This window comes from Callionymus lyra, chromosome 8 (genome assembly GCF_982586985.1).
Source record: "Callionymus lyra chromosome 8, fCalLyr1.hap1.1, whole genome shotgun sequence".
Classification (NCBI taxonomy): Eukaryota; Metazoa; Chordata; class Actinopteri; order Syngnathiformes; family Callionymidae; genus Callionymus; species Callionymus lyra.
In genome coordinates this window covers 23,233,338-23,250,024 of record NC_141825.1, presented here as the reverse complement: position 1 = coordinate 23,250,024, position 16,687 = coordinate 23,233,338, and the positions used below count along the sequence as shown (strand labels likewise).

At 41.8% G+C, this 16,687-nt stretch overlaps 1 protein-coding gene across 1 annotated transcript; it reads left to right on the top strand.

The window, feature by feature from the left end:
- Positions 1–64: 64 nt before the first annotated feature.
- Positions 65–15,689, top strand: anpeplb (alanyl aminopeptidase, membrane like b). Its single transcript, XM_087797938.1, has 20 exons — positions 65–904; positions 1,849–1,991; positions 2,070–2,203; positions 2,894–3,014; positions 3,720–3,871; positions 5,494–5,604; positions 6,049–6,189; positions 6,320–6,385; positions 7,170–7,235; positions 7,296–7,441; positions 7,504–7,583; positions 7,640–7,773; positions 11,320–11,375; positions 11,773–11,920; positions 11,992–12,080; positions 12,852–12,959; positions 13,167–13,334; positions 13,606–13,758; positions 14,651–14,714; positions 15,329–15,689. Exons 1-20 carry the CDS (start codon positions 372–374, stop codon positions 15,476–15,478), a joined length of 2,763 nt encoding a protein of 920 aa, XP_087654064.1. The 5' UTR covers positions 65–371; the 3' UTR covers positions 15,479–15,689.
- Positions 15,690–16,687: the final 998 nt, after the last annotated feature.

Sequence of the window (16,687 nt, the reverse complement as noted above, 5' to 3'; positions counted from 1 at the left end):
TCCTCTCTCTGCCTCCTGTTCAAACCCAGCCCTCGCTTCACTTTTCCTTCACATGTTTCCAGTTTGTAGAAAGTTTGTCGCTCCGTCTGCTGAGTGTCTGGACATATTTTCTCCTGGCGTTTGAACCGCAGCAGCTCTTCTGCAGAAGTTCTCCACGATGGATTTCAGGTCGCTCCAGCGGATGAAGGACAAAACCACCTTTTGGATAATCTGAGATCTCCCGGAGCTAACCTTCCTGCTCGGGTCCTGTGACCATGGTAACCACCTCCAGATGTTGGCAAGTACAATCTCAGGAATGGTTGTGAAACACTGTCGCTCCCAAGTTCACCTCACACGTTGAAGAAGCGTCTGAACTTTGGAACGGTTTAAAGATGCGGACTGTCAACAAGGTCAAGATCTTCATCGGGGTCCTCCTTCTGATCACCTTATGTATTATTGGCATCGTGGCTTATGTGGTCTATTACCGAGATCGCGGGGTCATCTACGTTGTCCGTCTGCCAGACAACCTCTCGCCGGACGAGTACACCGTGTTCCTCCAGACTCACTTCTACACCAGTATCAAGGACGAACCCGCCACAGACCGGACACGGTTGGTGATCGGAAACTCAACAGTCCGCTTCCTGTGTCTGGAGAGGACGACCAAGATCGTCCTCCATGCTTATGATCTGAACATCTCCAGTCCAGTGGTGACGAACCTCCACAACAACCAGACGCTAACGGTGTACAACATCCAGGAGAAGAAGGGTCAGATCCTGGAGATACAACTGAACCAGGACCTCGAGAAGGGCTGCAACTACAGCTTGTTTTTGGAATTCCGGATGGAATTGCATGAAGGTCACAGAGGTATTTTCCTGAGCACGTACACGGAAGAAAAGGATGATGAGAGTTTATCAGGTTCAGAAAGGTGAGTAAAAACATCCATGTTTGGATTAAGGCGATTAGATCTGGATTAGACAGACCAGGATCTGACGTCAGGTGGAAGGTATTCCACAACAGAGGGACCTGATAAGAGAGAACTTTGCAGACAAACAGGCTTTTTTTTCCCGTCTGCTAAAGATGAAAAAAAAAAAAGCCACTGAAGCTCAAACCTCATGAACTTGAGACAACTTTCGTTGACGAGGCCTGAGGTCCGAGGGTGTCCACGCTATACTGGCACTGAAGGATGGATTAGATATGAGCAGTGATCTATTTAAGACAAACAAAACTCCACCATCCTGCTCTCTACTGTAGCTCCGTCTGCGAGTCGTTGTACTGTAAGTCTGTGACTTGTGGTTGACATTGAGAAGGTGGCATTTATAAATCTATTTGTAATATTATCCAAACTGACAAATACTTGTTAAAATAGGTCAACATTACGATGCAGAGATCTAAGATACATCAAGAATTTAATTTGATATGAAAATATCTTCATACTTTCTGTATTTCCTGCACAATAGTCTTTCTATTTTAACATTGCACTATTTTATAAACGTGTTTTATTCTGTTCAATTGCTATTGTTGAATCAATATATCTATTACCTGTGACCTTAGAGTGACCCCTGGACATACTTTGACAATAATTTCTCCATTTTTGTGTATCATAACTTGAAATAAAGGATGAGGGTCACTTAAATACAGGGAAAAGTCCTCCTGTGGCCCCCGAGCCTCACTTTGTTTTATGTGCCCTCGCTCACTAGCCCTTAGCAACGAGGGCAAATCAAACAAGTATTAAACGCAGCCCTCATGTCTTGAAGATGCTTGTTTCCCATAATGCAATGAAAAATGAACCAGCTGGAAGGAACACGAAAGAGGCCAAGGATGGAGCCCTGTGGTTCTCCAGCTTTACACCTGTCGCTCATGTGTCATCAGGTTTATGGTCTTCACTAATCTGCAACCGTCGGACGCCAGGTCAGTGTTTCCGTGTTTCGACGAGCCGGCTATGAAGGCGGTTTTCCACGTCACGGTGATCCACAGAAGGAACACCACCGCGATCGGGAACGCGCCGGTGCGAGGTGATTAAACACGGCGACTCGTCGACGAAAGATCAGTGCGACTGTAACGCCGTTGTCGCGTCGGTGTCTCCCTCCAAGAGTCCAGCGACATCGACGAGGACTGGATAGTCACCCGCTTTCATCCCACGCCGAAGATGTCCACGTACCTGTTCGCCATCGCTGTGTCCGAGTTCACGGCCTTGACCTCCGAACATCCACGGGTGAAGATCCAGGTACACGTTTTTTCTGTTTGACACTTATGCGACAAACCACAGGCTCGTGTTAGTGAAAGAGACTTTCTCCTTCATATCAGTCGGAGGCCATGGTTCTCAGGCCACATTTGAGAAGTTCAAGTATAGTTTGGTCTGGTACGAGAGTGAAGGGAAGAACAGAGATGGAAAGAATCTTCAGTTAGATCTTCTTCAGCCAGGAGTCTATCGTAGAGCAGATAGAGCTAAAAGACAAAGACCTTGAGTGAGCTGGATTTGTCCTCATACCTGGGGTCGACAGCTTTGTCTCTCCCTCTGTGTTTGATGATCTACTGACTCCCTCAAGAAACATCTCAAGGCGTTTTTATTAGTGCAGGCTTTTCCTAGATTCTCTGAGACTCCTGTGTTGTTCTCGGTGTTATCTTGACCTTTTAAGTAAATATATTATTAGGTATTGTTTTGATTGTTTAAGCGCTTTGTGACCCTGGTCTAGAAAAGCGTTTTACAAATATAAATTACTTACTTACTCTAAAGTAACTATAGAACAAGATCACAGATCTGAACCGAGGCCGTTATCCAGCAGGAAAGCCGAGGAATAAACAGTAGCGAAATATCAAACTGTTTCAAACTAAGAGAGTTTTCCTTCCTTGTGAGATTTTAATAACGTTGCGTTCAGTGGTGGTCGTAAAAATTACACTTGTATTGACCCCGCAGATCCACGCTCGGCCCTCGACCACTGATGCTGGAGACACTGCACTGGCCGTGAACGTCACTGGACGTATTCTGAGATTGTATGAGGAATATTTGGGAATCCAATACAGCATGAGTAAACTGGGTAAGATTGCTGTTGTTGAGTGAAGTGAATATTTGTAAGTGTTGTTTAGTGAAACAGTTGATTTGATTCAAAACTTAATTGTGTTCATTTATTTATATAGATTAAAGGAGCAGAGAAGAAGAGAAGAACATTTATATTATTTCTGCCTCTTATTCTTTTTTTCAAAAACTACATAAATATTAACTCAATAATTAATAGATGTTTTTGATGTTTTGATATTAATTTATTTCATAAATGTCTAATTGTGTCAGTTTTGTGTCTGATATTGTTTATGTAATGCTTGTTAATATTGATTTACCCTTTTTGATTTTGTAAAATTATTAAAATAAAAACAAGTTGTACAAAGTGAAAGATATAAAATACGACAACTTAATGACAGCAACTTGATTAAAAAACAAACAGGTACTACAATAATGGGTCGGATGATACATCTTAGTGTGGCAGATAGAAACTGTGGCAAAACAAGGCAACAAAGTCATCCAGTATCCAGTGAGTAGCTTCTAATGTGTGCTGGGAAGTTCTTCAATAGCTATAAAAGTCATAAATGAACCCGAAATAAGGTTTAAGTTTTCGAAAGACAAAGAGTTTTTGTCAAAACATTTGTTTATTTTCAAGTTATGTCATTAAGTTCTGAAGCTCAACGTCTAAAACTGTCGACCATATTGACCGAGCATGATTCTGACTGAGCGGGTTGTTGTCACACAGATCAGATCGCAGTACCTGATCTGTCCGCTGAAGCCATGGAGAACTGGGGGCTGGTCACGTACAAGGAGTCTTCCATGCTGCACAATCAATCCACGGCATTTTATGAGGGCGTGGATGTCATCCACATCATCGCACACGAGCTGGCACATCAGGTTCAGGCTTGAGTGATGAGTAGGAGTGTGTATTGGCAAGAATCTGACAATACGTTACGTATCACAATACAGTGTCAACGATACCATACATAGTGATACTGTAGTAACAAGTATATATGTGTAGTATTGTCCAGTACTTGACTCTGGTGTTGTGATAGTGTAGTAACAAGTATATATGTGTAGTATAGTCGAGTACTTGACTCTGGTGTTGTGATAGTGTAGTAACAAGTATATATGTGAAGTATTGTCCAGTACTTGACTCTGGTGTTGTAGTATTTACAGACCACATGAGTCTTGACGAAGTCGTAACTGCTTTCATTTGTTTTCAAACCAAAATATGTCCAAAAATCAACTTTAAAAGCTGCTTGAATCCACTGTATCCTCTCGTCCTCAGACATGCCGGAAGGGCGTGAATATGAATTCAAGAAATTAATAAATTGTAAAAACGGTCAAATAATTTTATTTTAGACACAATTTATTGAAATATAAATGATAGACAAAATATGATGAAAATAAAGAATGTTGTTAAAGCCAAAAAAAATGAAATAAGAAAAGAAATAAATAAAAAAGAAATGTGAATAGTGAAGCAAACTCAATTCTCTTTCCTGTCTAATGAGTTCTGCGCATTCGTTTGATCCAAGGAAGAGTAACATTTTAGAATTAAAACAATAAATGTATTTATAGTAAAGAATGATTACAAAGGTAGACCAAACAAGACCTCGAATACAACAGTTAACAAAGAATGCAAATTATTCAGAAATACCAGAAGTTCCGAGGTCGGTCCAGTATCTGTCAGACATCCTGGTTCACCCACCAGATCCTTCCAGAGAGTGGCAGCTAATCTTTAGGTCGTCCTTTCTTTTAAAGACCTCTAGACACTCCCAAAACACGTGAAGTTGGTTGAGTTGGGATGTTTCGCTAAATCTGACTCCATTATGAACAACAGATGTTGTTTGACCTAATCACTGACCTAAACAAAGAATCTTCAGACTTCCTTCACACTTGTTATCTCAAACCAGGTCTGTAGAGCATAAATTCTGTGTCTTGACATTTTAAGAGTCGTAAACGAACAAGGACAGCAGTTACACATGGCAACATCCTTCTTTTACCAATACATATGTCCTTCACAGTCAGCACTTTTAACACAATGGCACCAAGGTCCATAAAAGTTAAGAAATAGATGCCCAGAGCCCCTGAACCCTGAACCTTTGAACCCTGCTGCCTGGGAAAGACAGAATACAATAATATGTTTTGAGATCTGAATAAGAGATAACATTATCAATGTTAACAATGCAGTAGTACACAAAAAGAGGACATACATTCAACCCACCAATGAATACACATACAGTATAGGGAAGTATTTGAGAATATGTCTTCAATAGTTAATGTGTTATTGGGAGGAAAAATAAGTTCAAGTTTTGGTTTAATTTTCTCTTAAATAGATGTGTGACTCTATTGTATCATCAGTGTGTGTTTGGACAAAACTCTCTTTTCATTGAAATATTGACATTAGAAAATGATCTTAAGCTCCGCCCACTAAAAACACTTTTTTTATTTTTACTTTAAATATTCTTGTCAACAAATGAATATTAGTCAATAAGAGTTGTTGTTCTCTCCTGCAGTGGTTTGGAAACCTGGTGACGATGAAGTGGTGGAACGAGATCTGGCTCAACGAGGGCTTCGCCAGCTTCATGACACATGTGGTGGTCAAGCAACTCGTCAGCCCTGATTTTGTAAGTAAATCAACTACGGCAGCTGGGAAGTGGAAAAGAAACGTACTCTTAAAATTAAATTAAATTATATAAACGCTCTTAATTTGTTCTACGTTGTGTAAATTGAAATGGTTTCTCACCATCGAAGATTAAAATTGTGTTTTGAGTGTTGTTGGTAATAGTGTAACTGCTTTGTCGCAAATTCTCACATTTGTCAGTTTTTATGAAAATGAGCAAAAAGCGACTTTTGAGTCAGTTTCAAGCTACTGCAGGCCACATATAATGATAATAGGATATATATGGCCCCCAGACCCCAGTACTGAACTTATTTCCTCCATTGGTTCAGTTTTTCAATGACGCAAAAACAACAACAATCACGTTAGCTCAACTTGAATGGCAGTGATGCTAGCCACAAATTAAACAACATCAGTCAAAGCTCTTACCAACCTCGCACGTGTCCCACAGGTGGACCTGATGGCAATAAGACAACTCCACAGCGCTCAACTCTACGATGACTTACAGACCCACCCACTCAGCGTTCCGCCGGAATATATCCAGACAGTTGATGATCTGTTCAGTTTGTTTGACACTATAAGCTACAGCAAGGTAAAGCCTTCTACAAACCAGCATCATGACCATCTTGAGCAATTTACCTTTACAAACACCCGAACTGGTCTAAGACTCCCTGGTCAACAGGAGGGTACTACATGCCTTAACGTTCTATGTTCAACTGTAGGGATCTGCTGTACTGAGGATGCTCGAAGGCGCTGTTGAGGAACAAGTTTTCCTAAAAGGGATTAAAGTAAGAAAAATGTCTTGGTTTAAAATGTCACTGTTTTGGGTATAGACTTGACAAGAACAAGAAAATAACTTCATTCTGACTTTCTACACATAAGCTATAATGTATCTATTTTGAAGAATCTCTTGATACGATACGTATCACTATACAGTGGCAACGATACAATCTATAGTGATACTGTCGTAACAAGTACTGTTTATATTAGTAGTATTGTCGAGTACTTGACTCTGGTGTTGCAGAATTTACATACAACATAACTCTTGACGAAGTCGTAACTGCTTTCATTTGTTTTCAAACGAAAATATGTTGAAACATTAGCTTTCACTGTATCCTCTCATCCTCAGTGCTTTAGCTTAATTACTTGTTTAGCTGGGGAGGACCTAATGATTGCTGCCACTTAGCACCTGGAAGTTTATTTTCTTACCTATGAATTTTTTTCCCGCCTATAAATCATCTTTCTTTTGCACAAGGTACATACACTTAAAATAAGGTAAAAAAAAAACAAAAAACTTCAGAAGCAAACTGAAAAGAGATGTTTCAGGATTAAGAGCTTTCTTGGGCCAACACAATGAAATATACCACCATTGATTGGAACCCAAGAGCTGCAGGTGATGAGAACATTTTTCTGATGGCAGAAAGCAAGGCAAGAGTTACGTTTTTAAGGACTTGTAACAAGAAAGATTTCCCAATGAATTGGTTTCATCCAGGACTTTGTGAGACCAAATTGGGAGAGAGATGAACGTTAAGAGAGCATGAATGATGCAGGAAAAAAACTTGTTTGCTCCAGATCTACCTGAACAGCTTCGCCTACAGCAACACGGACCAGTACATGCTCTGGAACTGCATTCAGCAGGTGAGACCAGTGACACCCTCAGGTGTTTCAGGCGACGATGACGACACAGACTCTTCACAGGCTGTCGATGAGAGCGGAGGTCGCGTAGATGTCACTGAGGTCATGACCACCTGGACGACGCAGCCTGGATATCCTCTCCTCACCATCAACACCACCACCGGGGACGTTCTCCAGGAGCAATGGAGCCAATCGTCGACCCGTTCCAGGTGTGACAGGACACACAGTAACCCAGTGTCGAGTTGCTTAATGTCTGCTTGTTCTTTTCCAGCCAGATGTGGCACGTTCCGGTCCAAGTCATGACGAGCTCTTCTGGACCTTCCCTGGTGTTGCTGAAGAACCACAGCAAAGGTACATCTTCAGCTACACAAAGAGTCGGCAAAACTGTGTTGACTCTGTCAAAACAGTGCAGAGCGATGAACTGAAGTCCAGGAACGGAGAGTGGATCCTGGCCAACGTCAACTACACTGGATATTACAAAGTCAACTACGACCCGGAGAACTGGCGGCGGCTCCTCATTCAGCTGGAAACGGACCTGCATGTGAGTCACAGATGTTGGTCGGAATTGATTTACTCCAGGAAATGATGGGCTGGAACCCCTCAGAGAACAGATCTACATGGATACAAACAACATTCACTTCCAGTCCCTCGGCAATGCATTTCAGGATAAATGTTTTCTAAGAAGGCTGGAGCTCCGTGTCCAAGTATCAAGTTAGGCTTTTAAAGAGCTAAGATGGAAATGCAGTGGGGTAGCAGGAGGGATCAGGTGAACAAAATAATCCATGTGTGAAGGAGAGAGGGAGGTGGGAGCCAGAGTGAAGATGAAGGAGTGAAAGCAGTATTTCAGGACAAGAGTAATGGACAGAGGTTTAGAAGAAAATGCAGGCGCGGTGGAACAGGTGGAGATAAAATTAAAACCTCGGAGCAACATTTTGGAAATAAGACGCATTCAAATGCGCAAATCTGAAGGTATATCTGAGCATTAACCAATCACAGCCCAGGGTTTTATGGTGATGTATACAGCGAGGGAAAATGAATCAACTGAAGAAAAATGAAATTCTGCAACGTGATGGAAGCTCTGATGAATCTGAAGAACCAAGTTTGCACTCTCTCAGATCAGTACTCTGGATCCCTTTTTGTGACTGTGAACATGAGAAAAAACATGAGAACATGTGAGGATTGAGGCCAGATGGTGGTAACACGTGCAAGGAAAAATCTTTAATGACGGAATGTAAATTTGGCAAGAGTGCGTTTCACGGCTGGGACGTACCAAAAGACATCTTCGACATGTCATACATCTCGAACACGTGTTTGAACATCTGTACATAACAATGATCAAATGGTCGCGGTGACAGATGTTTGCTTCGTTGTGAGAAGTTAACAAGGCTGAAGGTTAGTCCTGGTTATCAACTCCATGAAATGGTTGTTTATCTGTATGTGTCCTGTGACTCGTGGATATAGGATCTAGCTCTTTGTCACAGTGTTTACGCATATGTATAGTTTGCATCTGCAGTTTACAGATCCCTTTAAAGTCCTTCAAATGTCTCCAGCTTTTCTCCTCAAGGCCACATTAAAGCAAAAGGAAATGACAGAATATTTGAGGGGAAACCTCTGAGTGAAGAACCTCTTCCGGCAAAACTTCCTGCTTCTGATGTTGATGTTTGAAAGTTTAATCCTGAAGCTTTGGGCAAACAGGAACCGCACTGCCTGGATGAGATCAAATTGAGACCACCAGGACGAAGTAATAATAGAAGTATGTACGCCTGATACCGTCGAGGGTTTTGCACGAACTCTGACATCTAGCTTTGTCAACATATTTCCGAAGGTTGCTTGAACGATTTTATTAAAAACTCAAAAAGTCTTAAAGGAATCATCCAGTCACAAAAACAAAGCAACCCGCTCGATTGCGCTAAAGCTAATAAAGCAGCTTGTGCTGCGTGAACAACATTTAATGCTTGACTATGGGTGAGAGAATATATTTCAAACTCTGGCCCACCTAGTCTTTTTACCTGGCCCGCAAGATGGTTCAACGACCATTGAATCTAAAGTCAAGTCATCAAGTTGTTAAACAAGATGCCTTGTCTTGAGTCAGCGGTAAGGATTGACAGTACGCCTGTCTTCTGTTGAGCTGACAGCAATGCATTGTTGAGATTTTTCATTGACAAAATTAAATTGACTGTCTCTGAGCCCCTCTCCTCCTCTTGGTCTTCCTTCACTGCTGTATCTTTGGGTGATATTTCGGCACTAGTGAACAAGATGAAACCCTCCTCTTGCTCAGATGACATCCTTCATTGTAGGCTTTTTATCAAAGTATTTGATGTAATTGGCTCTTGGGTTACCAATATGGTGAACCTCTCCCTTTCCACAGGGTTTTTTCCCAATGCATTTAAACATGCCATTGTGGAGCCTCTGCTCAAAAAAACAGGCTTAGACCCAACTGACCTCAGTAATTTCAGGCCTATTTCTAAGCTCCCTTTCTTGTCCAAGATCTTGGAGAAGGTGGTGTCTGAACAGCTGTCTTTGTTCCTGGATCAGAGCGACATCCATGAGAAGTTTCAGTCTGGCTTCCGTAAACATCACTCTACGGAGATAGCTTTATTGAAAGTGTCCAGTGACATCATGATGTCGGCTGACTCGGGTAAATTCACTGCTCTGGTTCTCTTGGATCTGTCCTCAGCCTTTGACACAGTTGATCACCAGATCCTGCTAAGAAGACTGAGGGATGAAGTGGGACTGTTTGGGTCTGTGTTAGAATGGTTCTCATCGAACCTTTCTGGGCGCAGTTTTAGTGTATCTGCCAATCAAATGAGGTCTAAATCGGTAGATCTGTTGTGTGGAGTCCCTCAAGGTTCTGTTCTTGGTCCTTTATTGTTTTTGCTGTACTTGATTCCTCTCAGTAAAATCGTTCATAGATTTCCTGATATTGCTTATCACATTTTTGCTGATGACATCCAGCTCTACTGCTCTTTTGATCCAACTGAGCCCCAGAGGCTGAACAGCTTAGTCAATTGTTTGCTAGAAATCAAACAATGGCTGAGTGAAAACACTTTGCAGCTAAATGTGGACAAAACTGAAACTCTGGTGATTGCTCCTGATGATAAGGTTCATAAGGTTGAGTCAGTACTTGGGTGACTTAAGTCAGTCTGTCAAACTGAGCCTGAGAAACCTGGGTGTTGTATTTGATAAAGACATGTGTCTTGTTCAACACTGCAGAAAACTGACCAGAAACTGTTTCCTTCAACTGAGAAACAACTCTAAATTTAGGGAAATGTTCACAACATGATCTAGAGCTTGTAATCCATGCATTTGTGTCTTCTCGCATGGACTATTGCTACAGTTTATTTTCATGTCTTAACAAGAAGGATCTGTCTCGCCTGCAGTTGATTCAGAACTCTGCAGCGAGAATTCTGACCCGCTTCTCTAGAAGAACTCTCATTTCTCCGATCCTTAAAACTCTTCACTGGCTTCAAGTTTCTTTCAGGATCAACTTTAAAATTCTGGTTCTTACTTTCAGAGCTATTCGTGGTCAGTCTCCTATTTACACCAGTGATCTGATCCAGCCTTACACCCCTGAGGTCTGTGGATCAGAATCTACTTATGGTTCCACGCACACGGTTCAGGACCAGAGGAGAGAAATCCTTCCAGGCTGTTGCTCCTAAGCTTTGGAACGATCTTCCTCTATCTTTGCGCTTGATGGATCTACGGACTATTTCAAGAAACATCTTAAGACGTTTTTATTTGTTCAGGCTTTTCCTTGATTTTCTGGAACTCCTGTTGTGTTATCAGTTTTATCTTGCCCTTTAAAGTATATACTTTATTGAATATTGTTTTGATTGTTTAAGCGCTTTGTGACCCTGGTCTGGAAAAACGCTAAACAAATAAAAATTACTTACTTACTTACTAACAGTAAGATTTCAAAGTTTAAACGCTTAATGCTTAAATGAGCCACTGATAGTTTAAACAGACTTTCTGTCAATCTCTATCTTAACTCCTTCCCCCTGGCTTTTTAAAATGGTCCCTTAGTTGATAAAGTTTGACAGACTTGTTATCCTGCTCGTTGTTTATTAAATGTTTCTCTTCTTTACAGAGAATCCCGGTTCTGAACAGGATGGGCCTGATTGAAAATGCATTTGAGTTTACAAAGTAAGTAATAAAGTTTGATGACTCAATCTGGAGATAGACACCCAAGAAGATGAAGAAGAAAGTAAAGCCATTAACGGGAAAAAAAAAGTTGCAGCCTTTCTGTGTGGACTTTGCATGTTCTCCCCCTTTTGCATGGGTTTACTCCGTGCACTCTTGTTTCCTCCCACAGTTCAAAAACATCCAGATGTTGATTGAGAACTTGGGGAATCTGTCCAGGGTGTCCCCTGCCTCTTGTCTGAAGAAACTGGGATATGCTCCAGCCCCCCATCGACCCCCATAATAAGGGGGATAAGAGACAGAAAATGAATGTGTTAAACAGTGTCTGGCCTGTTATTTCAGAAAAACAGAAAAACAGGCCTGACAAGATAAAAATGACAGCCTGGATTTCTGCCCTCAGGATGGAGATGGTGGACATAACGCTGGCTTTGAATGTGACCCGGTTCCTCCGTCACGAGAGAGCCTTCCTTCCCTGGATCTTTTTAGAGGATAAACTGCTCAACTGGAACATAATGTTTGACCGCTCAGAGTTTTACGGACTGATACAGGCATGTCTGAGATCTGGTGAGCTGTCGCGTTTCAGGTCTGCATCCCTTCAACTTGGACTGTGTCCTCGCAGGCCTACTGGAGGACCCAGGTGAGAGGGATCTACAACATGTTCAGGAACTACACCGACAACTTAACCATCCCTCAGGACCTCAGTCAACAGTGAGATTCATTATCTATCATGACGTTATTTGAGTGTTTTCTCCGTCCACAGCTGATTCTAATGGAGGTTCTGGGATAACCCGCCTTATCCTGACTTCATTAGAATTCTTGGTCCTCTACTGAAGCGATAATGAGAAGCATGTGTGAGTCTTTGCGTGCACACACATCTCCGAGCTCACCCGTCGTTGGTAGATGTGGGCTGTGGAGTGCCACGCACACCTTTTTCTTGTTAGGACCGTTCCATGGAAATTTTGCTGTAACTGAGTCATCGCCTGAGCCAGCACATTGTTGTGCAAGAACCGAACAAACCGCAAAACCTTATTTCCTGCCAAACATCTACACATCTGACAGCTAACGTTCCATCAAGCCCCCATTCATGTATCAAGGTTCAACAAAAGAACTGGACGGGATTTTTTTTTTTTTTTCTGTAAGTGGATCCCTGACACTTGGACCTGGATTTAGACTAGCGTTGATGGTTGGAATCCCACAGATTTCAGTGTCTTAAGACAGAAAGCGAGTTTGAATTATGATCCCAGAAACCTGAGGGAATTATGGTGATTTTAGTTGCTAAGCAGGAAGTGAGTTTGAATCATTAAAGATCGGACACGGTCCTTTGACGGGACGCAAGTCTGAACCAATGACCGCATAATTCTGAGTGAATTAGACAAGGATTGAGTCTGAAACATGGCGATGTAGAATCCAACACATCCTATTAAGCACCGGTGACTTGGTTTACTAGGAAACCAACACCTTTTTTTTTCTTCGTTCCAGATACTTACAGAAGATCGCAGTCGAGTTAGCCTGCTCAAGCGACCTTCCAGAGTGCATCGAATTGGCGTCGAGGACGTTGGCCAACTGGATCGCGAATAACAATACAATGTACTGAAAACTCTGTGTATCACTACATTACCGGTGCATGCTAATGTTTGCATCGGTAGCTTTGCCACTTGCTTCCCTTTAGATACAAAAAGCTATTTTTGTGAACTTGTGGTGAATTCAAAAATGTCTTAAATGACATTGACGATCTCTTTGTGCCACACATATGTAACTTAATAATGTCCCTCCTTTACTGCCATATCTTTATAGCGAGGAGAACCAGCTCACGGAATATCTACAGTTCGTGATTCTCTGCAAAGGCATGGCAACAGCTGGGCAGGAGGAGTGGGATAACGTCTGGAATCTGACGCAGTCTGTCAACCAAACAAACCATTACAAACTTCTCGCCTGCACCACCAACACAACTTTGCTACAAAGGTGATATGCAACCACAAAACCGCGGGTGTCTGGAGTTAATACATACATAATAACAATTAGCCTACCCGTGCTACTCGGGGCAAGAAGATTGGGACACCCTGAACAGATCCCACTTCCCAGAGTTTTTAAATGAATGTAATACCCAAAGTATTTTCGACGTAAAAAGGTTTAGTCTCAAAACACCTGCTGTTAGTCCCCTCACCACTTACCCCCGACCCCTTTTAACACAGATGTGCAACAATCCTGAAACATTTCTTTCTTTGTGATACAGATACCTCGAGTACACATTAGACCAAAATAAAATACCGATGGCGGAGGCAGAGATAGTCGTCGCCAACATCGCCCGTAACGTCGCCGGACACCAGCTGGCGTGGGACTTCATGAGAACTCATTGGGAACAATTCCGTGATGAATGGATCGGCTGGTTTGTTGTTTTCTTCTTTTCAGTTGTTAAAACGTTCTCAGAATATCAACATCAACCAGTAGACACCCAAACAGCTTTGAATTTAATGGGGAAATTTCTGAGGCTGTGCTTTAAGGGGGCTCGAGGGTCCAGTAAAATCAATCATTGCCTCTCCATCTTACTCTTGGTGGAACTCAGGGAAAAGATGAATTGAAAAATAACTAGAAAGTGTCAAAGGTGCTCAAAGTAATTTTTCCACTGTCTGTTGACTAACGTTAAGTTAGAAAACAACTTCAGGGGGTTCCACAGCGCAGTAAAAGTCCGGGTTGAAAAGTCTGTTTGAGTTCAAAATCTGAGATATGAACACGATCAAACTGGAGTCCAGAAGGAGAGTGGGATTCTGTCCCAGACTTCTCACGCAGAAGCACAAAAGGAATGTGATGTTAAGCTGAGGGCATGATGCAGGAAATTCCCTAAGAGGCTGAGACGAAACAAGACGACAGAACACTTCACAACATGGAGATTTTTTGGCTACAGTGTTTCATGGAATATCTGTTCGGGTTATAACGTTGTAGAAAGGGTTAAGTCAAACAATGGTTTGGCTGCCAGAGTGAGTTCCAAAAGATATAGTACTCAGCCTTGAAGGTACAGCTGGGATGAACTAGGGTAGGGATGATGTTTTAGTACCAAACTAAGGATACAAAAAATAGAAATAGCATTTCCTACAACTTATTTTTGTATTCAAAAGTATCTAAGACCACAGAGTCCATCACTCTATAGGTACTGAACTATTTCAACCACTAGAATAGTTTGTTCCATGAAAAACAGATCACATTTTCAGTGATGCGGTACTACTGGTTCTTAAAGGTATTTTTAAACATTGACAAAAAAAAATATGTATCTGTCTTCTCAGGAGTGCATCCATGCTGATAAGATCAGTAGCTGACAGATTCTCCACGGAAACTGAACTGTCAGAGGTAATTATCACCCCTTACAAACAACTTATTATGAATGTGATGCAATGTGTGCCTTAACAGCAACTTTCAAAGACTTCCAGCCAGTGTTAAGTCAAATAATGCTTCTGTCCAGAAAAGCATTTGCCATGAGGCCTCCTCTCTGTGACTCCAAATTTCTCCTGGATGGCTGATCTTCTATCTTCACGATAGAGTCTGGACACCTCCAGATCTTGTATCTATTTGGTTCTCGAGTCACTACATAGCTGATGACCACTGTGACTTTTAGCTCAGCTCTGACTCCCAACTTGACAGACCAAAACATGACTGAAGTCTTCCATCAGTGTTTCCATCCTTCACTTTTGACCTTAAAATGCTGGATGCCTTTCTTAAAACCCCGACCATTCTAAACTGTCAAATTCAGTCCCAATTGGGACAAACCTGTTTCTGGCAGTGGGTCATATTGACCATGAAAATGCTGCCATTTTAAAGCACAAGATCCTAGTAGTAGAATCTCCTACACTGCCTTGACCGTGAATCGGTTACTCTCAAGGCCTACATCAGGTTTTCCTGTGAACATACCTTCAAAAGTCACCAAAATGAACTAAATCTTAATGTTTTTTATTCTTGTCTTTCAGTTGGAGGCCTTGGCGAGAAACCACGACCTTGGCAGAGACCTGGACGAGACGATCGAGAGCATCCGTAGAAACATCGAGTGGAGCCGGAAGCATAGGGAGGTTGTCCACGAGTGGTTTCAGAGAGAGGCTCTTAAGTCGACCGAGGTTTAATGCACGTTCATCACCAGACACTAACTCCACTAAAACTTTGACCACATAGAATGTCACAGTGTTGCTCTTCACAAGACTGGTTTATCAACATTACTCAATTATACTCAGGGCACTGTTGCTATATCGCAGGACACGATTCTACTAAATAATGTTTCTGTATTCCCTCTATTGTTTGTATTTCTTATTAAACAATGATCCTGTTAAATCTAAAGTTAAATCTGGTTCTTTGCCCGTTTTGTTGCCAAGTTGTGTGTCGCATTAGTTCATCTGCTACGCACCTAAAGTGTTCCACGTTTGTGTTGAAGAAGTGACAGAGAAAAAATTCACAGTTTTGCTACAACGTGACCAGATCGTCGTCAACATGGGCAGATGGATTCTGGGGACGGTTCTAGAGACTTTTCAAGACCAGATGAAGTCATGTCTACTTTCTCTACAGCAGAACCAGAGTTATGCAGGAACTAAAACAGCATCTCCTTCGACGCATCTCGCTGGTGGAGACGAAACACTGACCAGGTACAGTCGGGTGGAGCAGGGCTAAAACCGGCCGGTTGAAAATGGAGAACATCGCCGTCATGTCTCAAGGATACATGTGGACACCAGTGAAAGGACAGAAAGTTCAATCGCCTTAAGACACTCAGGTGTCACCAGATCAGTGGGACTCTGCCGCCACCTATCGTTGAATCAAGGTATTAAGTCAGAAATCATACACAACGAACAACTGTAAAGGGAGGAACTCTTGGGGGAAAAAAAAGAGGACTTAGGAAAATAAAAAATCTACTATCGCTCTTTTTTGTTCAGTTTTGAGACGTCATTAATATTCTTTATAAATTCCATAATCAAGAGACTTTAATTTTGAGGTGAAATAGGACTCAAAATCATCTAAATGAACGAAAACATCTGTAAAATCTGGGTGTTGTATTTGACAAACACATGTGTCTTGTTCAATACTGTAGAAAACTGACCAGAAACTGTTTCAACTGAGAAAAATATCTAAATTTAGGAAAATGGTGTTTCAACACAATCTGGAGTTTATAATCCATGTGTTTGTATCTTCTCGTCTGGACTATTGTTTATTTTTGTGTCTAAACAAGAAGGATCTGTTTTGTCTGCAGTTGATACAAAACTCTGCAGCCAGAATTCTGACCCGCTCTAGTAGAAGAACTCACATTTCTCCGATCGTTAAACTCTTCACTGGCTGCCAGTTTCTTT

Coding starts and splice junctions, on each gene's coding strand:
- anpeplb (XM_087797938.1), top strand. CDS start 372: ATGCGGACTGTCAACAAGGTCAAGATCTTCATCGGGGTCCTCCTTCTG. Junction 5,605..6,048: donor AACTCGTCAGCCCTGATTTT/GTAAGTAAATCA, acceptor CGTGTCCCACAG/GTGGACCTGATGGCAATAAG. Junction 11,376..11,772: donor AATGCATTTGAGTTTACAAA/GTAAGTAATAAA, acceptor TTCTGCCCTCAG/GATGGAGATGGTGGACATAA.